The sequence below is a fragment of the Macaca mulatta genome, chromosome 20 (genome assembly GCF_049350105.2).
Source record: "Macaca mulatta isolate MMU2019108-1 chromosome 20, T2T-MMU8v2.0, whole genome shotgun sequence".
NCBI classification, from domain to species: domain Eukaryota; kingdom Metazoa; phylum Chordata; class Mammalia; order Primates; family Cercopithecidae; genus Macaca; species Macaca mulatta.
The window spans coordinates 22,553,102-22,575,135 of record NC_133425.1 but is presented as its reverse complement, the minus strand read 5'-3'; the positions used below and the strand labels follow the sequence as shown (position 1 = coordinate 22,575,135).

The window sequence follows — 22,034 nt, the reverse complement described above, 5'->3', positions numbered from 1 at the left end:
AGGTCAGCAAACTCTAGCCCCACAGGCCAAATACAGCCTACTGCCTTTCTTTGTAAAGATTTTTGGAACACAGTCTGACACATTTGCTTTTGTGTCACCTGTCGCTGCTTTCATGTGGCAGTGGCGGAGTTAAATGTTTGGCCTGTAAAGCCTAACATCTGCTGTCTAGGCCTTCACAGGAAAAGGTATGGCAAGCCCTGATGTAGGGCAAGGAGGCGAATAGAAGTTTGCTGTGTTAGAATGATCCTGAGTTAGAATGTCCCTATTTTATACATAAGGAAACTGGGCTCAGAGAAGTCAAAGCCACACTGGGACTCCCTGATCCCAGATGGGCTGGCTCTGAAGGTCATGCTCCTTTCATCCCATGAGGCTTACCTTCATTTCACCTTCAGTGTCTTACAGTGTTGCTAGAACATCTTCATTGGCTTAGCTTAACAGTATTCTCTTTGCTGTGTTCAGGAGGCTTTTCAACTCGACCATTTGTGAGAAGTGTCCAGCGTCAGAGTTTGTCATCTAGATCTTCTGTCACCAGCCCCTTGGCCGTCAATGAAAATTGCATGAGACCTTCATGGTCCCTGTCTGCTAAGCTGCAGATGCGCTCCAATTCTCCATCCCGATTTTCAGGGGACTCGCCAATTCACAGCTCTGCCTCCACCTTGGAGAAGATTGGGGAGGCAGCAGATGACAAGGTCTCCATCTCTTGCTTTGGTAGCTTGCGGAACCTTTCTAACAGTTACCAGGAACCAAGCGACAGTCATAGTCGCCGTGAGCACAAGGCTGTGGGCCGGGCCCCTCTGGCTGTCATGGAAGGTGTGTTCAAAGACGAATCGGACACCCGCAGATTGAACTCCAGTGTCATAGATACACAGAGCAAACATTCAGCACAAGGGGACCGCCTGCCCCCGGTCTCTGATCCATTTGATAATAATAATCAGATTGCCTATGTGGATCAGAGCGACTCTGTAGACAACTCTCCAGTCAAAGAGGTGAAACCCCCCAGCCACCCAGGCTCACTCACGAAGAAACCAGAGAGCACAACCAAGAAATCCCCCAGTTCCAAAGGCACTTCTGAGCCAGAGAAAAGCTTGCGGAAGGGGAGACCGGCCTTGGCAAGCCAGGAGTCATCCCTTTCAAGTACATCCCCTTCTTCTCCTCTTCCTGTAAAAGTCTCTCTAAAACCCTCCCGCTCCCGCAGCAAAGCAGATTCTTCTTCCAGGGGCAGTGGACGGCATTCATCCCCTGCCCCTGCCCAACCCAGAAAGGAGTCATCCCCGAAATCTCAGGACTCCGTGTCGTCTCCTTCGCCACAGAAGCAGAAGTCAGCCTCGGCCCTCACCTACACTGCTTCCTCCACGTCTGCCAAAAAGGCCTCGGGCCCTGCCACAAGGAGCCCCTTCCCACCTGGGAAGAGCAGGACTTCAGACCGGAGCTTGAGTAGAGAGGGCTCCAGACAAAGCTTGGGTTCCGACAGAGCCAGCGCCACCTCTGCCTCCAAACCCAACTCCCCTCGGGTGAGCCAGGCCCGAGCAGGAGAGGGCAGGGGGGCCGGGAAGCACGTGCGGAGCTCCTCCATGGCCAGCCTGCGCTCCCCCAGTGCAAGCATCAAGTCTGGTTTGAAGAGGGACAGCAAGTCTGAGGACAAGGGGCTGTCCTTCTTCAAGTCAGCCTTGAGACAGAAGGAAACACGGCGCTCGACAGATCTTGGCAAGACAGCCTTGCTCTCTAAAAAGGCTGGTGGGAGCTCTGTTAAGTCCGTCTGTAAGAACACCGGGGACGACAAGGGGGAGAAAGGCCACCAGCCTCCAGCTTCCCAGCAGCCAAATGCAAATGCAACGGGAAAAGAGCAGCTTGTCTCCAAGGACCCTGCTTCTGCCAAACATTCCCTGCTGTCTGCTCGCAAATCCAAGTCTTCCCAACTGGACTCTGGAGTTCCCTCGTCTCCTGGTAGCAGGCAGTCTGCAGAGAAATCCTCAAAAAAGTTATCTTCTAGCATGCAAACCTCTGCACGGCCTTCTCAAAAACCTCAGTGATATTTCTGCAATCAAAGTGTTTTATCTGTAAAGATGTTTATTTATTTAGAACCTCTCCCCTCCCACCAAAGTCCCGTGTGCTTTTGTTTTGTATTTTTTTGAGTCACATGCCCGACTCTATGTGTGTGTGTGAGTGTATGTGTGTGTGTGTGTGTGTGTGTAATTCAATTGCGAATTGTTCAAAGCGTCGCCTTATTCTGCCATTGAACCAAATAACAGCCATAGGCAAAACATTGACACCAAGCTAACTGGAATAATTGTAGATGATACCCAGGACGGTCCCTTTAGCAATTGTACATATTTCTTTCTAGAGAACTCTAATGACTTTCTTTGGATATGAGGGTTTTGAAACCTGGGAACCAGTAAAGCTACCATTAGTGCGTGGAAGGAGGAAGGAGCTGACTTGTGTTTCTTCTGAGCAGGACTTGTCCTTGCTGTGGATTGTGGGTGGCACCAGGAGCTCTAAAAACTGTGACTCTAACAACGAAACAAATCGAGGGAAAAACTGTTGCTTTCTGCACTTTCGCCCCATCTACCAGTCTTTGTAAAGGGCAATATTTTAACACTAATGTTTCTCAGGTATATACTCAGCTAGTCTAGGATGGATGCACACCAGTAAATGGATTAAAGAGGAAGGTGCCATGTGGGTGACTGTGTCATTTCTCCTACTGCCACAGATAGACGTTTTTGAGGTAGAAATGAAGCCTTTCACCACCTTCATATCTGCAGTGACGTGTGCCCCAAAACCTGTCTTGGGATAGGTCCTAAGAGGTGGCAGATCACATAGCCAGAAAGCTAGTCACTTGTTTCATTTTTTTTCCTTCTAAAATTACTAGCTAAGGCCGTTGGAATTTTGCACTGTAGTAGAGCAGTTAACACCTTTGACAGATTCCTGGAAAAAACTTCTGGATTCTAAACTGGGTGAAAGACTGGACATCATGTTCCTTGTCAGGTGTTGCTTTTTTCCGTTAGAGGTGGGAAGCTCCACGATGCCCTGTGTCTGCGGGCTCATGTTCCCCCATCTTGTAGCTTGGAGAGGAAAGAAGTTGCCTTCTGCCAAAAGCCAATGGTGGTTTGTTGAAGCGATGTGTGATCAAGTATTACATATGCACTTCGGATCCTGTCTGTCAGTCTCTGTTAGGGCCGCTTTTCAGTAACTCATTTATTATTTCTTCTTTGTTCTTAAGATTTCATCTCATGCCCAGAACTCACAAGCAGGCTTTGGAGTGTGTTCCATCTGGCCGTGTCAGTGCAAATTGCATTTCTTACTAAGAAAAAGGAGAACCTCACAAAAAGCTCACAGAAAAGCAAAATATGTAGTTTTGCGAGCTTTTTCGAGGTCTTCTGGCGATACTTTCCTGCTTAATTTTTAGCTTTTCTTTTTTTTTTTTAAATGTCAAGAGTGAGGGTCTTGATTCTCTCTGCATAGCATTTGTCACTTTGCCGCTAAATACAGCATGCTAACTTTATGTGCTTTTAAGTATTAGCGTTTTTCGTCAGACTCTTCAAGTTATTCTTGAACCCTTGGTGCACAGATCCATGTATAACCTCCCTTTTCAGTATTGCTGTGTGTGAAGTAACTACAAGACATATGCATGCATAGCTATGAATTCTGCACTGCCTTCCCCCCCGCCCCCACCCCGCCCCAGGAATATCTCTTGGGTTTGAAAAGTTTTTAGTAGGTTACTTTACTTTACTTTGCTGCTAATTTGAGCATTAGCTGGTAACTTGCAAGTCTGGAGGCCACTTATGTTGAGGGTAGCTGGAATTTTAGACCCTTGGCAGTATTTAAGATTTAGATATTCAGCCTCGTGAAAGTTACCACAGTGCTCCACATGATTCATTGACCGTGAGCCTGTTGTCCATTGCACACAGCCCTGTACTCGCCTCTTCACTCGCTGTCCTCGTTTTACTGTTCAGATTTTGGTGGGTTCTCAAAGCAGCACCACTCTCTTCTGCTCAGTACAACTGCGGCAACTGGCTGCCTTCGATGCTATCATTGCTTTCAGCCCAGCACATCACAGCCCCATCAGTGTTTAGCCACCCCTCTCGTTTTTCTGTATCGCTTTTATCACCTGAAAAAGATGCACCAAATATGAGATCATCCATATCAGGAATTGAATGTCTAACTCAAATCTCTTATATTTGTTTAATAGGTAGATTTCATTTGAAGTCTCCTATCTGAATCTCTGAAACAATTATAGTTTGATTAGACAAAGGTTTTTAATAACACTTCTTTTTTGCTGTAGTCAATTAAACATTAATAGAAACTAGTTTAATGTTCACAGTGGTAAATATTTTTATTTATTCTTGAGTTACCTAGGAATGGATTTTCCACAATGTCTAGTGACTTAAAAAAAGGAAAAAAGTTTCTACAAATCCCTTTGGTTTCCCATGGGATCTAGAATAAAATTTCAGTGTCTATAAACTATATGTCTGTGGAGTTTAGTCCTTGTTTCAGGTTTAATAGAAAAAATCAGGAAGTATCATGGCAATGTCTAGACATCTTGAAGCTATTTTATTTCCGTGGTTGATAAACAGTGAAAATTTCATTATCTCCAACTGCTAGGTACAACTTTAGGCCACAGAAAAGGTTATTTGACCCAAAAGTTTGGAGGTGCTCCTTGAGGTGAGAAGTATCTTGTGGGAAAATAGTTACTTGATTCAATTTAGATCATTGGTAGGGTTGGAGACTTGGTGGTTTTTTTGTTTTTGTTTTTGTTTTTAAAATTTTCCCAGTGGTATTTAGCACAATGAACATGTATTTGCTTTGGGGTTAAGAATTATCTGCTAAGGATGATAGGCCTGGGTTTCTGGTTGACAACTAGATGGGCCTGATTAGAGCGGTCATTTCCTAGTAGGCACAAAATAATCACCAGCAGTAACGTTGTATCTGTAATGTATGTTTGCTTTTTTAAAAAAGTTTTATTCTTGATTTCTTGTAAACATCCATTGCACTGAGGCCATATCATTCCTTAAGACAGCCCTACACCTTGTCTTGGTAATCCCTTAGATAATGTGGAAACTCAAACCATTAGGCTCCAGTCGTCTTAGACCATTTCCCATCCATTTTGTATTTTCTCATCCTGAAAGCAGCTGAACTGAAAGTAAGTAATAATATGCTGGACCAGTGGAAACGGATGTGGGAGTATTTGTGGTGTGCTAAAATATTGTAATTATCTTTGAGGCTGCCTGACACCCTTTTGCAATCTTGTTTTCATCATTCATTCTGCAAACATTTATGGAGGGCCTGCTTTGAGCACAGAGGCAAAACTGAAAGCTTCAGGGATTTGCTGTAGCTGAGGAGCCCTGGGAGCACAGCCCATCAAGCAGGGGATGTGATGGTGTCCTAAATGGAGTGACAGTTCTCCTGGAAAAAGAGATCACGTGGATTCCGGTCAAATCGGCTAAGGCTTGTGGTTCTCTTGAGCAAGTCTGTTCCGTCTGGAAACCAAAAGTGCCCTTCATCTTTGGAGACATTTTACTCTTCCATCCACTTTTTCAGACTGAGCTGTCTCTACTATTTAGGGGTTGAAAATCCATTACACAGTCACTTTACGTTAACATTGGGTCATCTATGTTTGTATGAGATGGATATGGGATTTGAGGGTAACATTGTCATTCCTCTAAAATAACTATCATGAGAAAAATAGCAACAGTATGTAAAGGGACCAAGAGTGGCAGCCTTTAGGGAAAATGGAGTAGAGAAGAGCTGCGAACAAAGTTCATTTATTTGAAATAAACTTGCTTTATTTCACATAGAGGAGCATCAGACGTTACATTTCATTCGGACAAATTGCTGAACAGCTGAAGTGATTTGTTTCCTATGTAGGTTATTATAATTATTGGATACAAAGTAACTAGTGTTTCTGGGTTGGATTTTTGAAATAGTATGCAAATCATAAGCACAGTTTCAATAAAACACGTATTCTGGAGGTGCGTGGAACTTTGTATTATTTGTAGTTGAGAAAGGCAAACTTTGCTGACAAACCAGTGCCTATCATAAACACAAAAAGTAGTTACTGTGCAGGCTGTCTTTAACTTTCATTTCATAAAAGGTACATTATTGTTAAACTCTACTACATGTTTTGGGGAGAAATCCAGTGCTTTTATTTAAATGAACACTGTCTCACACTGCCTTTTGATCAACTTTCAAAGTATTTTGCAGGCGCATTTTGAGTGTGATCATTTTTTTCCACAAGTAATAAAAACAATTGTGCATGGCCTCCATATAACTCAGAAAGCATGCTGTTACTACCTATGCAAGCAACCAATAAAACATAGACACGAAATGTTAAGTCTTAAAAAAAAAAAAAGGCAACACTTAGATTATGGAGCTCTATTTTTAAATTTGTGATTTTCAAAATATGGGTTACTCGTCATTGTGTGGAAGAGCATGAATGTGACTTCTTGTTTTGCTCTGCATATATTTCCCTTTACTGTTTTTCTGATCATTGGTGAGATTGTAAAGTGTTTTTTAAGCAGAAGTGGAATTGGATATGTTGAACACACATCGTTGGTGTACATACTGTATTTAGCCTGAAGACTTTCTTAAAGTATTTTGTTCTAAAAATAACCTGCCATTTTCTATAGATTTTAATTTTTTATATCTTCAAGGATTCTATTGTGGTCACAAGGAAAGAATGTGGCTTCTAATAGTGTTAAGAATTTAAAGATGCTTTTGTAGAGACTTAGAGCTATTTTGAAAAGCTTTGGGGCTTCCCAGCCACTGATCACAATTAGACTAAGCCCATGGAATTTCTGGTAGTGTTGTGCAGTGGATTCAGTTCTAGATCCATCTTACATTTATTTAAATCTAGTGTTTCTCAATTTTGGGGAGAAGGGGTGCACAGCAGACTTAAGAGGTATTTTGAATCTCACACATGTATTCTCAAGATTGTTTTAAGCCTCTTCTGAATGACTTGTCTGAGATAGTGAAGACCCACATTGACTAGAATCAACTGGGGAACTATTAAAAATACAGTGCCTGGGTCCCAGTCCCTAGCTTTTGATCTAATTCATGTAGGGGTGGGCTCCAGGAATTAGCATGTATTTTAAAAGCTTCTGGGTTTTTCTAATTTGCAGTCAGATTGAGAACCACTATGATATGTTATCCCTTTCCTGAGAATTATGGCAAGAATCACTGCCATTTGAATTACTCAGGAGTGATTCCGATTCCTCAGTTGCATAGGAGAGGCAAAAAAATAAGAATAAAAAGAATTGAGAGATACTGATACCAAACTCCCATTTGAAATAGGGCCTTTCTGATTCAAGGCCCAGTTTGGGAGCTTGGAGCATGTTGTGAATGGCCTAGCACTCGCCAGTCTGCTGGGAATTGGTGGTCTTAGTTGCCGGAGCAGGCTGAGTGTCTCCCAGGGCCTTTTCCCCATGGAGGAATAGGGAAGTCACTCCGAGCTAGAAATTGTCGAAGAAGAAAATAAGAAACAACTTTCCTAGCCTTGGAAAACCTGTCCCTGCTTTTGATAGAATGATTGCCTTTTTGTAGGAATTACAGTAGCAAACCCCAGGCTGCCGCCGAATTTCCTACTTTTGCTCGTTCTCTAGGATAGTTCTTATCCAGAATGTAGTTTCAGGAATGCTTTTTTCAGTTTGAAAATGAATGTGAAACATTTTATTTGGAGTCTTATTTTTTTTTAAACCCTTGTTGCTATTTCTTCATTTATTTTTATTTTTATTTTTTTACCATCAATAATACACATCCCAGAATTCGGCACTCTGTGTTAACTGTGGAGGCAAATAAAATTTAGTTTTAATCTGTGGTGAGCTGAATGCACTACAACACCTTCAAAGTAATCTCAGATGGTTTTATTCTGTCGACCCTCATGCTGCCTACAAAACACCACCACAGTTTACCTGGTGGTTTCAACATTTTAAGGAATAAAGATACAAGTAAACATGCAAGTTGGAAACGTTTCTTTAGAAAGGCCACCCAGAATAGCGGTATCTGTTGCAATCGTTCAAATGCAATATGAAATTTCCTAGGTGCTATTATAAACGGTGTGGTGTCATACCAAATGCAAAAGCAGTTACAGTATTTCCAAAGCTGAAGTTCTCTTTGTAGGCCTTTCAGATACGTGTTTGTGTTTCATAGAGGTTTGCTCACCAACTGTGCCTCTCACCACTGGTTAAAATTGAATTCAAGCCCCATTGACACAAATCGTTTCTTGATTGAACTCTTCAGTTTTTACACTGGAATTTCTATAGTTGTCTTAAAAGCTGCATGTCATATCACTGTACACAAAGTGCTTTGGTATTATTCATGCACCGTGGATAGTGATTTCTGTGTTGTTTTTTGTTGTACAGTAACACGGAAGGCAGGATGTCTTTCCTAGAGGCTGGAAGAAAAGTGTATCGTACATTTTAAATTTATTTTAGAACAAGTGCATGAGATGTGTCACTGATTTCTGTTATTTATTTGTATGTTTTATTATTCAAAGTGTGTGCACTTTTAAGAAGCAGAATTTATATTTTTATGTTTGAAACATTTTATTTCTGAAACAGCGGTTGATTATATAGTATACAGTTGGAATTAAGAGAAAAGTGGAAAATGTAACAAAATATAATAAATTTATTACATGATGTCCTCTTCAAGCCACATTCCTCCTTTCTCCCCCATGCCAACTGGTATCTTTTTGATGTTGACTAAAAATAATAATTGTACTGCATCAGTCTTTACAAATGCCTTAAAATTTGCAGTGTTTAAGACACAAGTTACAGAAAGATGTATACGTATGTTTTCTATGTAAAAGTTTAAAACAAAAAATCACATCCATGCTTGTATAATTTTCACAATCAAGGATGGTTATTCCCATTTCCTCCATGACGGATCAGAGACAGTTTGTCCTGGGCCATGGAACTGGACAAAAACTCTCCAGTTCAATCCAACAGATTTTCAGCATTTCGCATTATTTTTCCCTCTTTTACCAAACTTATATGATGGGAAGAAATAGCAATATAAAAGGGACCATTCTTCCTGGGCTGTCTCATACCTTGGATATTTAGTATCTTTGATACAACATTTTTCCAGCTGTCTTTCCCACCCTTCAGGACGAACTCCCTACTGAGGATGTCACATCACCGATGGCCACGTGGGGGCACTAAAGATTACTATTATGCATTTTAAAAGTCCAGCCTGCAGGTTATTAGCCTCTGAGTGTGGAAATGTTTATTCAGTATGAGTTGGGGAGTACGGTGTCAGTGAGCAGAGGTTTCTGTTAAGGGGAGTGCCACCAGCCATCATTTGTTCCCAGAAAGTGTCGAATACAGATCAGGGCAGATCTTGTTTTCCTAAAGCACAACATTATGGTTTAGGGTTGGGGTTGGGGGGGTTGATGTTCCTGACAAGTGTGAACCACATGCCGTGCTAGGTACAGCACTTCTAAAGCTCTCTAATTTGAAATGGTAAGATTTCGCTTAGGTTCTGTTAGAGAGTTTAACCATGTAGTACACTGATTATTCAAGAGGCTTCATTATGCCACAGAGTGTTCGCATGTCATAAAATATGTAGATTTAATAGTTATGCAGATATTCAAGGATCATTTTGCCTGTCTCCTTAGGATTTGGAAGATTATCTTCCAATACTTGAATGGTCAATGTCTCTCTGAATACTTTTTGGGTCCCTGTAAATCTTCCTGAAGAAAGTAGAGGTGTGATTATACCGCTTGCCTGGGGCTGCATGTTCCTGTGTGTTAAACTGCCCCGTGGGTGATTCTAGAGATGTAGCTTGAGGTCCTCCCCCACCCCAGTATCCCCTTTCTCTTTCCCAGCTGTCATATATTCTAATTTTGTATACATCATCTAACATGTTGAACGGTTAATATTCACTTCGATTTACTAATACATTTACTTTCCATTGCTCTTCACTCCTTCCTGGGTTCTCCTAGGTGGATGCTTCAGGTTTCCTCTCTGCGACCCTGCTCCCTTCTCAGGCCTCTCCACGAGGGTCTTCTGGTAGATTTCACCTTTCTGGGTGGGTTGGGTATTCGTGGGTCTACAAGGTAGATTTGGTCTGGTCTTAGCTACGTTTTTCACCCCCTGCCAACACCTGCTATACACAGAGGACAGGGCTCTCCTCTCCCTTGGTGGTACATTTTTGCATTGTGTCATGTAACCCAGTGGCCTTGCACCCATTTCTTAGAGCTTTCAGGGATTTGACATCAGTTTGACTTGCTCTTTGGATGTCGAACAGCTCCATTTTTCTTGTGAAATGTGAGAAGATGGTGCAAGTGAGACTGCAGTGCCTTGTTGGAATCAGGCCTCCCTGCCCCTGGTAGGGTCTCGGATCTTTCATCCAGCACACCACCCCCGCGCCTTCCCTTTGTTTAGGAGGACTCCAGAGAGGCCCACAGTGCGCAGATCCAGTTCCAGAGACACAGAAGGGTGTAATATGTCTTTCCTTTCTGAGAGTGTGGAGTGGACAGTGTGTGGGGATTGTGCAGTGGGGACTGAGGATGAATGGTGCCAGTCTCAGGGTTCCAAGTCCACAAAAGTTTCAGTGAGAAAGGTGACCCTTTACTGTCTCACTCAGATTCGGAGTCCAGGTTCCTTCATTTAGCAATGTCTTCTGTGTGCCCAGCTGCCGGGGATGTGACCATACTTGGAGGGGCTTACTGGCCAGTCAGGAGGTCAGGTTGGCCAATAGATAATGTTTCAGCAAGTTTGCCACTTATTCCCTGCTCTTCCCGCAAGCCATTGTCCCTAGAATGCTCTTCTCTGAGATGCTCGCCCGGCTCATTCCCTCATCTCCACATCTTTACTCAAATATCACCTTATTGAGACCTTCCCTTACTACCCTTTTAGAACACTGCAACCTGCTTCACACACTCTCTGTCCTCCCTATTTTATTTTCTGCATATCACTTACACAACTACCATAGGGCATATGTGAGCTGATTGGTGAGCTTACATAGAGCAGGGAGGTTTGCCTGTTCTATACACTGCTCTTTGTCTCAGCATCTAAGAGGGTGCCAAGCTGATAGCAGTTCCTTAGTAAATACATACTAGCCGAATTAGTAATCTGCCTGAGTCTATCCAGAAGATGGAGGATACTGGTACTTGCATCATAGAGTGGTGAGAGTTAGATGGGAATGATGCCTATGAAGCCCTCAGCACGGTGCCTGGCACAGAGAAAGCACTGGCTGAATGAAGCCCTTTATAAAGATAACAATAGGATGAGGAGGAGGGGCCGACCCTCCTGGGGTCGGAGGAGGGGGCAGTGGGCCATAACTCACACTTTGTGGGCAGGGGAAGCTGCTTGCACTCTCTGGAAACCCTGAGTCCAGTCTTCCTGGAATGTAGGGCAGGAAAGCAGGAAGTGTTGGATGAAGGGGGCAGGAGATCCCATCTAGAGGAACCTCTTATGAACTGCTCCATTTGTCCTGTAGTAAATGAAAATCCAGGAAGAGATTTTAATTTAGGGGAGAAGAGATCCTGTTTGCACCTTCGCATGGTCACCATGACAAGATGTGTCATGAGAGAGCTGGTTTGGAGCTGGTTGCGGGAGTCTGGGTAGAGTGTGCTAAAGGGCTGACCAAAAGCAGTGCTAGGTGGCTGGAGAACAGGGAGACACTTGGAAAGGCACCGTGCTCAGGGTCCAGGAGCAGGCTGTGGGGTTCGAATCCTGGTACCACGACTTGCTAGCTAGACAATCTTAGGCGGATTACTCAACTCTACAGCTCAAATTCTTCACACCTGTAAAATGTGGATAAAGGTGTCTACATGATCATCACAAGGCTTAACTGGAGTGCCTATATTAACTGTTTCTTGGATATTTGTCCTGCTTATTTTATATTTATTCTTCTTACTAGCTTTTCTTTGAGATATATCAAGCATTTTTTATTTAAATTTTAAAATTTTTCTTCTTAACCCACAGAACAAAGCATTTTTTTTATTCTAATTTTTCTCTTCAGTTTGTTGATTTTTTTACTCTTCTTTTGTGGTTATCCTTGTAATTTGAACATGCATTTTTAATTTATAAGATTCTAAGAAAAAGGCCAGGCGCGGTGGCTCACTGCTATAATCCCAGCACTTTGGGAGGCTGAGGCAGGTGGATCACCTGAGGTCAGGAGTTCACGACCAGCCTGACCAACATGGTGAAACCCTGGCTCTATTAAAAATACAAAAATTAGCCGGGTGTGGTGGCGGGCACCTGTAATCCCAGCTACTTGGGAGGCTGAGGCAAGAGAATCGCTTGAACCCAGGAGGCGGAGGTTGCAGTGAGCTGAGATCATGCTACTGCACTCCAGCCTGGGTAACAGAGTGAGACTCTGTCCCCCGCCCCCGCCAGCCCCCCCAAAAAAAAGATTCTAGGAAAAATTTGTATTTGTTTACCCCTTGAAGGCCTTTATTTAGGACACAATTCCACTTACCCATTTCCACCTTTTGCTATTTTTGTCTTGCATTCTAATTCTATGCTTATCTACCCTAACTTTATTAGTAATGCTGAGTAGTCAATATTCACTCAGATTTACTGACATATTTACTTTCCATTGCTCATCACTCCTTCAGTCCAGTGTTTAATTGCTTCTGTCTGAGACCATTCTCCTTCAGCCTGAAGAACTCCCTTATTTCTTGTTAAGCCTGTGTCAGCGATGCATTCTCTCCGTTTTATTTGATTGGAAATGCCTTTATTTGGTCTTCTCGAAGGGTGCTTTCACTGGGAACAGAATCCTAGGTTGGAAATTACTTTCTTTCATTTTCACTCCATGGCCTTCTGCCTTTCACTGTTTATGTTCATAAGTCAGCTATCAGTCTTATTGCTGTTACTTTGAAGATATGTTTTGTTGTTGTTGTTGTTGTTGTTGTTTTTCTGACTGCTTTCAAGATGCTTCTCATTGGTTTCCATCAGTTTTATTAGGATGGTGTTTTGTTTTGTTTTTATCCTTCACTTCATAAATCAAACTTGAAACTTCTCAGGTGTTATTGCTTTAAATATTGCTTCTGACCCTTTTTTTTTTTTTTTTTGCCCTCTCCTAAGACTCCAATTTCATGTATCTTAGACTTCCACCATGTCTCAAATATTCCTTTCACTGTTTTTTGCATTTCCTATTCTTTTTGATCCCCATACCTCAGTCTGGATAGTTTCTACTGAATGAATCTTTTCAGCTCTGTCTAGTCTTGCCAGATTAAATAAAGGACATCTCATTAAAGTTGAATTTTAGATAAATTGTGAATAATTTTTTAGTGCATGTCCAAAATTTTGAATGAGCATACTTATATGAAAAATTATTTGTTGTTAATCTAAAATTCTAATTTAACTGGACATCTGTTTTTATTTGCCAGTTCTGTCCATCTTAGCTAAGTCTAATCTGCTATTAAATCCACCTAATTGTATTCTTAATTTTGGTTACAGTGTTTTCAATTCTAGAATTTGCATTAGCTCTTCAGAGACTCTAGGTCTCTGGTTAAATTCTTCATTTGATTGTCTATTTTCTTAAACATATTAGTTATTTTAAAGCTTGGATCTGATAACACTAGTATCTAGTCACATGTGAACTTCTTTCTATTGTCTTTTTTTTTTCTTTTGTTCTACTTCTTGGTGTGCTTTTTGATTAATGCTAGGCAGTGTGTAGGAAAAAATGTGTAGGCTCTGGCTGGTGATATTTGCCTCCAGAGAGAATTCACCCTATTTCCTGGTCGGCAGCTAGGGACTGAGTGGACTCAAAGTTGGGCTGTGGTTGTTCTAAGACTCTGCTGCTTTCAGGTCATCTTAAACAAGAATGAGCATTCATTTAATCATTCAACAATTATTTGTGGATCACCTGCTATGCCAAGCACTGGTCTGGGCTTGGGGTACATCAGTACACCAGACAGGAAAAAAAATCCCTTTCTCAAGTGGAGTTTATCTTCTACTTCACCTGTCCAGAAATTAATAATAATAATAATAATAATTGACGTTAGCTGGGTGGGACCAGCTTCCAGAAGGAACAGAAACGTGGAGGTAAGTTGGTATTAAAACAGTGTGGAAATACACACCAAAACATGACTCTCTGCTCTCTTCCCAGACCCCAGCCTTCCTATGTTGGTAAATGACATCAACATCCAGTCCAGCTGCTCAGTCCAGAAACTAAGGATCTATCCTTGACTCTGCTTTTCCCCTCAACTCCCTCCTTACATTGAATCCATTCACAAGCCCTGTCCAGTCCTACTTCCACAATTATGTTCTCAATCTGCCTCACTTCTCTTTCTCTCCACTGATAACACCAAGTCCAAGTCACATGATCCCTACCTAGACTGGGCTCCTGTATCTGCCTCTTAAATTTGTCTACTTCTTCAATTCCATCTTTAGTCTGTTCCTGCCCCCGTAACAAAACACCTTAGACTGGGTAATATGTAAACAATAAAAATGTATTGCTCATGGTTCTGGAGGCTGGGAAGTCCAAGATCAAGCCGCCAGCAGATTCAGTGTCTGGGGAGGGCCTGTTCCTCATAGATGGCACCTTCCAGCTGTGTCCTCATATGGTGGAAGGGGCAAACAAGCTCCCTCGAACCTTCCCTGTAAGGGCACTTATCCCACTCATGAGGGCTCTGCCCTCATGACCTAACACCTCCTAAGGGGCTCACCTCTTAACACAATTTGATGTGTGAATTTGAGCGAGACACCAACATTCAGAATATAGCACCATCTTATGTCACTTTTATTCCACTTTGGGCACAGAACCCACCTTTTAGTGTCTTGAACACAGGGCCTTGGCTGTTTTCCTCTTCCAGAAATGCTCTTCTCCTGGATGGTCACAGAGCAAATTCTTTCTCATCTCAAATGGACCCTTAGAAAGGCCTCCTTGGACCACTATAACCACAGTTACCCTTTCACTCTACAGTCATTCTCTATCTCAGGACCCTCTTTTATCTTGATAGTATTTCTCAGTCTCTGAAATTCGTATTTATTAGTTCATTGGTTTATCATCTGTCTTCCCCCAACTGGAATGTAGTTACTATGAGAGAAAAATTGTTTACCTGCCTTTTCTCTGATATTTGGGTCATTTTGGATACTTTCAGCTATAAGCAACAGAATCTCCAACCAATGTAGGCTTTATTATTTTAATTTTATACTTTTGCATACTGAGTCCCAAACAGAGTAAGTAATCTGTCTAAAAGTCACACAGGAAATAACTGGTAGGTTTGAATATTAACCTAGGCCTGTTTTATTTCAAAGCTTTTATTTTTTCCCACTTATTCCTTCAATACCCTACACTATATTAAATAGGAAAACTTAATAATAAACATATACAGTTGCATTTTGTAATGCAATTACTAGATGGGGAATTCTTCTAGATCGATATAGTCATTTTCTTTGTAATCCCTGAGTGACTTTTATTACAGCAAATTCAGGAAGTGATGCAATGTCTACTTTTTGGTAACAGAATTGAGGAGAGCCTCCTTGGGTTGTTTTTTTACAACTTAAAAATAATTTTAGACTTATAGAAGGAGTTGCAAAGATAGTTGAGATAATTCCTATATACCTTTCAGCCAACTTCCCCTAATGTCAATAGCTCATACAACTGTAGTAAAATTATCAAAGTCAGAAATTAACATTGGTATAATACTATTAACTACAGATTTTATCTGGATTTCACTAGTTTTTCCACTAATTTTTTTTGTTGTTCTAGAAGTTGATCCCAGATTCCACATTGCATTTAATTAGCCTGTCTCCTCAGTTTCCGCAATCTGTGACAGCTCAGTTTTTCATGACCTTGACTATTTATTTATTTATTTAGAGACAGGGTCTAGCTCTGTTGCCCAGGTTGGAGTACAGTAGTGCAGTCATAGCTCACTGGAGTCTTGACCTCCCAGGCTCAAATTCAGCCTCCTTAATTAGCTGGGTCCATAGGTGTGCACCACCATACCCAGCTAATTTTTTTTTTTTTAGGTAGAGATGGGGTCTCCACATGTTGCCCAGGCTGATCTTGAACTCCTGGGCTCAAGCAATCTGTTCACCTCGGCCTCCCAAAGTTCTGGGATTATAGGCATGAGCCACTGCTGTACCTGGCCAACCTTGACACTTTTGAAGAGCACTAGCCACTTATATAGGATGTCCCTCAATTTGGGGTTTGTCTCATGTTTTCTCACGATTAGATTGAAGTTTTGCATTTTGGGGGGAGAATATCATGAAAGCAATGTGCCCTTCTCCATGCTTCAAAGGAGGCAGCAAGGCATCAATATGTCTTATTACTGATAATATTAACCTTGATCACTTGGTTCAGGTGGGTTTCCCACTGTAAAGGTACTGTTTTTCCCATCATTAATATATATCTTGACAGAGATTCTATTTTTAGACCACACAAATATCCTGTTTCTCCCCAAACATTGACCTGCTAATTTTAGCATCCATCAGTGGACCTTGCCTGCAGCAATTTATATGACTGTGGGATTCTAATGGTGAGAGAAAGACATTTTAAAGGCCTCACTTAATGAGGAGGCCAGAGGCAGGGCAGGTGCAGGGGCTGGCTCTGTCCTTCAGCAGTGTCACCGAGGACCCAGGCTCTTATCCTTCCTGCTGCTGTTCTCAGCATGTTGGCCTTTTGTTCTCACATTTGGCCTTCAGTGGCTGCCATGATTCTGTTAACATGACAACATCCAGCTGAAGAAGATGGGACCTTTCTCTACCTAGGTCCAGAAAGGAAAATATTCCCCAGAACCAACTCTGCTCCCTGAAAATCTTCTCTCAGATCACCTGCTCATGACCAAGTTGCAAGGAAAGCAAACTATCTGGCATTTCTAGCCAGTGCTGGGGGTGGAGGACAGGCTTTGGCCCAGAAGACACTAGAGAATGAGTGATGGGGACACAGTCTACTGGCTCTGCCCCATTGTGTCACCCCCAGTCCCCGAGGCAGTGCCCTGCACCTGCCAACACTCAGTAGATCAGTGGAGTGAATGAGGTTGTCAGAGGCTTCTAATCTGCCTAGAGGCTTCTAATCTGCCATTCCCTGCAAGCATCAGGGCTCTTGAATGTGGAATCCAGAGAGGAGAATGACTTGGAGAGTGGATCAGAGGAGTGGTGAGGTCAGTGTGACAACCCTGAGTGATAGAGGTGGGTCCCTGGAAGAGTTCCTGGCTCAAGGACCCCCTTAGCTTCATGGCACCTCTGGCCTGGAAGCTGCCTGTGCCAAAGCCTTGAAAAATCCTTAGAAGGAACCTGCTTGCTAGACCCAACCCTCTCCACTAAAAAGGTTTCCCTGGAGGAACAGGGGAGCTGAAGGGAGGTCTCTGTACACTCAGGACTCTTGCACCGGGGACCTCAGACGCAGCCTGGTAGCTTGTTTGGTAAATAATGACATTGTTATAAATATTTAATAAGTCAAGGGACTGCAGTGCATGAAAAATTGATGTCCCTGTGTGGGAAATGCGGGCTTTTCTCTACGTATGCTCTGGAGGAGGCAGTTAGAGTCTGACGTCTGCTCGGGCTGACACCTGTATTTGTGGTAGGGCTGATGAATGGCTGGAGAAATATTCGCCATGTTTAGGAAACATCAATCCATCATGCTTGAATTTAGGCTGAGGGAGGAATTTGCAGCCATCAATATTCTCCATGTTTATTAAGCAGCGTGCACATTACGTGAGGCAGCAAGTCCTGCACTGGTCCCGGGAGTGGCGCCTCTGGAAAGGGCACGGTGGCTCCTTGATGAATGACTTTAATAAGAAGCAGCTTGGAAGTACCTTCAAGTAAGAAACTAATCACAATAATTAGATGTTTCTTAATCATTTATTTATTTTATAATGTATGCCCTGCCTGCTTCCAGAAAAAGAATGAAAGTGGCTGGCAATGAAAACATATCTACCCAGGATGGTTCAAATGAAGATAAACAGGAGATCAGAAGCCGTATTGGGGGAGTGAATTTTTCTTCATCAACTTTCCTGCTTCCAGCTGAGAATATTGTATTCGCTTTTGCTTCGCGGAGCCACGGGAGCAGATGTAAAGCAGCAGCTGAAGGTGTCGCAGGGACAGGGGATGAGGTGGGAGCATGATGTGACCTGTAGCTTCAGCATCTCAGCACGGGGCTTCCAGCCACATTTGCATTTCATTTATCATCACTCCAAACAAATCTGTGTGTCTGCAGCAGGGTGGCATGAAAAATTAATGCCCCGTGTCAAGCCGAGCTTGTCAGAGTGACAGTGCAGAAAGGGAATAACAAAAGGGTAACATGCATGGTCCTTTCTACTTAACAGCCACTCTCATGTTCCCTGAATGCCTTCTCTTGAGCCTGCGTGTTGGGGCTGATGGAGCAGCCAGACCCTTCCTGTAGGCTGAAGGTGGAGAGCCTGTTTCTGGGCAGTAGCTCAGGCCATGTTTCAGGAGTTTGCTTGGCTTCCCGACCCAGTGAGGGCAGAAGTCACTGTGGTCAGAGTTGGGTGACCAGTCTTTGCTGAGCCATCTTGGACACAGGAGGAGAAAGAAGGCAGCCTTCCCAGCCCCAAGGATTCTCAGAAAGTAGGCAAGGGCAGAGATGTTCTAGAGAGGCTGATGTGTAGAATTACCTGGGGGATAGGTGGATAAGAGGCTGGGATGACTTGAGCATCTGTTGCTTCAGAACCTTCTTGAGATGCCAGCCGGGTGCAGTGGCTCATGCCTGTAATCCCAGCACTTTAGGAGGCCGAGGCAGTTGGATCACCTGAGGTCAGGAGTTCAAGACCAGCCTGGCCAACATGGTGAAACCCCATCTCTGCTAAAAATACAAAATTAGCCAGGCATGGTGGCACATGCCTGTAGTCCCAGCTACTCGGGAGGCTGAGGCAGGAGAATCGCTTGAACCCGGGAGGTGGAGGTTGCAGTGAGCTACCCGAGATCGTGCCATTATACTCCAGCCTGGGCAACAAGAGCAAAACTCCCATCTCAAAAAACAAAAAAAGAACCTTCTTGAGAGGTAGATTGATTGGAAGTTTCCCAGCACATGTAGATGCTCAACAAATTTTGGTTTAGTCTGAATCCAATACTGGCTTCTTTCTGACATGGTCACAGCAGTGGAAATAGTCACCTTCTTCCTGCAGCAGGAAGGGTATAGTGATAAAGACTGTGGATTCTGGAGCCAGACTGCCTGGGTTCAAATCCCAGCATCACCACTTCTCAACTGTGTGACCTTGGGCAAATTGTTTCACATCTTTGTGCCTCAGCCTCATATGTGTAAAGTGTGTAGAAAAATGTTTGGTGCTTGGTATTAGTTGAATTCGTGGTTATTATTTCCCTAATCTTCATCCAAGGTGAGTGGATGAGGAAGGGCTGTGGGACTCGGAGACCTAGCCTTAGGCTATGTAGAAAACGTCGTGTGGCTAGAGTTTTGGAGTGTGAGTTAGGAGCTTGTTGACTTGCCAGATGGCTTTGGGAAAAATTGACATCCTCTTCTGTCTTGTTGACCTGTTGAAGAAGAGATACCTCCTGCCTCCCTTCCCTAGCAAGGATCACCATAAGAGTGATGTTAGGTTTATGAGATGAACCACCTCCCTACAAGCCAAGCCAGGCAAGGCACCCTCTTCTTAGGCAGTAGAAGGGAACAAACCTTTTCTGCCCTTTGTGGAAATGTAGTATTATTTCTGAATGTTAATGCACTGGATATCTTCCCTCTTGCACATTAGGATCCCTGAGGAGTTTTTAAAAATTGCTGAAGTCTAGAACACTTACCTAGAGATTCTGATATGACTACTCTAAGATGAGGTCTGAATAGTAGTATATTTTTATGGTTCCCCAAGTGGTTCTGATGTTCAGAGGGGGTTGAGAACCTCTGGTTTAAGGTACTCTGATTATTGCAATATTTAATTCTGGAATACATTTTTTTTCTGTTACACAAGGGAAGAGGTAATGAATGAGTGAGGAGAATCTGCAGGAGGTGTGTGGGCCTGACAGGAGGGATGTGTGCACCTTTGGTATAAGGGCTGTGATGTGATTTTGCGTGGGACGTGGATGAAACTGTGGTAGGAATGGCAAAAGTGGTTCAAAATGGCAGGGGTTTGAGAAAACTTGGGGAGAGCATTCACTGTGCTTTGGGGCTGGATAGGGCATCAGCTTTCCTGCTGTAGCCTGAGAAATAGGAAGTCCTGCGGACATTTAGGCAAGTGTTAAGAGGCTGTATGAGTCTGTTCTCACACTGCTAATAAAGACATACCTGAGACTGGGTAATTTATAAAGAAAAGAGTTTTAATGGACTCACAATTCCACATGGCTGGGGAGGCCTCACAATCATGGTGGAAGGTAAAGGAGGAGCAAAGGCATGTCTTACATGGTGGCGGGCAAGAGAGCGTGTGCAGGGGAATTCCCATTTATAAAACCATCAAATCTCATGAGACTTATTTACTATCACAAGAACAGTATGGGGGAAACCACTCCCATGATTCAGTTATCTCCATCTGACCCCACCCTTCACACGTGGAGATTATTACAATTCAAGGTAAGATTTGGGTGGGGACACAGCCAAACCATATCAGAGGCATTGAGAGATAAATTTGTTTCTTTGGTTTAATTATATATATGTACATATAAAATATAACATATAAAAACATAAATATATATAACTAAACTAGTTATATGTAAAATATATAATTTATATATAAATAAATGTTTTATGTATGATTATATATAACATATATGTGTGTGTGTGTATGTATATATTATATATATACACACGTTTTGCTGAAGATCTTGTCCACTGCAGAAGACACTGCTGGTTTTCCTCCATAATCCCTTCTTTTCTACTCTGCTAGAGGCCACATTTCCCAGCCTTGCTGTGGATAGGTATGGTCATGTAACTACATTCTGGCCAGGAAGATGTGAGAGGACTTAATATGTCCAACTTCCAGATCACATCTTTAAAAAGAAGCTGGGCGCCTTTCTCTCCCTCTCTTTCCCCATTCGTGCTGTTGGGGGGAAATGGCAATGCCTGGATCAGCTGCCCAGGACCCAGAAATGGAAGCCACATGTTGGGGAGGTGAGTGCAGTCTCCCAGGTCTGGACTACCTCTGTCTGGGCATGTGAGAGGAAAAAAAAAAAAAAAAAGCCGATTATTTTATTCAATTTATCATATTATTGGGTCAATACCCAACTCCATTTGGAACTAATTGTGTCACCCTCCCGAATTCTAGGAAGAGGGTGGGAAAAGTAGAAAGAGGAGAGAGAAGAGAATAACGCCAGAAGGAAAGAGTAGAAAGGCTTTTCCCTCCCTTTGTCACCTATTGGATCTGAATCCCAAGTCCCAAGAAAACTTTCCCTGACTCAAAAACCAGGTCAATTCCCCCCGCTCCAACCGCACTATCAAATGCCTTTTTGTTTCCTGCACCCTGGTTTACAGCATTGATCACAATTGCCACCTCACACACTTCTTTGGCCCCTGTGTCTCCTGCAGGTGTGCTTCCAGTGGGCTCAGCTTCTAGGTTTGTTGTCCAAAGCCTGCCAGGGCAGGGGGAAAAGGACATGATTCCTTGACCCCTTTGTCCCAGTGCTTCTAGGAAACAGTTTGTAGCCAGACTCCATGCCCTGTTCCTGTGGACAAAACATGGTACTGCAGTTCCAGCAGATGCCATACATTTCATTGTCGATTTCACCTGGCTGCCCATGGTTTTGCTGAAGGTGATTTGCTCATTCATCCAACAAATATTTCATGAACACCTACTAGGCGTCAGCTACAGTATGTTATAGTGTGGAGCAAAAACTGACATGTTCTTTGCCTTTATGTAGCTTACAGTCAGATGAAGAGAAATATATAAATTGAATAACCCACAGACCCACATTATTCACAGAGAAGCATTTGTATTTTTCTACTTTGCTCAGGTCTATCAGAAAACTAAGAGAGGAATATTAGCCATCAGCAGCCTTTCTCTTAACGAGGGGGGAGGGAATTTTAGTATCATTTTTATTTTTATGATTTAGGCTTTCCCCTCTGATGGTATAGTGAAGAAGTAAGCTAGCAAAAAGGATTTTACAGACTAGATGATAACTTCAAGCCATGCACCTGACTCTTCCTCTCTTTTAGTCTCCCGTTGAAGTGTCCTAGCTTAAACAAAA

General features: G+C 42.8%; 1 protein-coding gene across 3 annotated transcripts in view; it reads left to right on the top strand.

Annotated features, from left to right (window-relative positions):
- USP31 (ubiquitin specific peptidase 31) overlaps positions 1-8,642 on the top strand; it is a 100,107-nt gene extending 91,465 nt beyond the window's left edge. For all 3 annotated transcript variants that reach the window (XM_077986522.1, XM_015125793.3, XM_015125794.3), the window contains one exon: positions 460-8,642. In XM_077986522.1, the coding sequence (XP_077842648.1) occupies positions 460-2,030 (1,571 nt within the window). In that variant the 3' untranslated portion in view covers positions 2,031-8,642. The remainder of the gene's footprint in view (positions 1-459) is intronic.
- Positions 8,643-22,034: the final 13,392 nt, after the last annotated feature.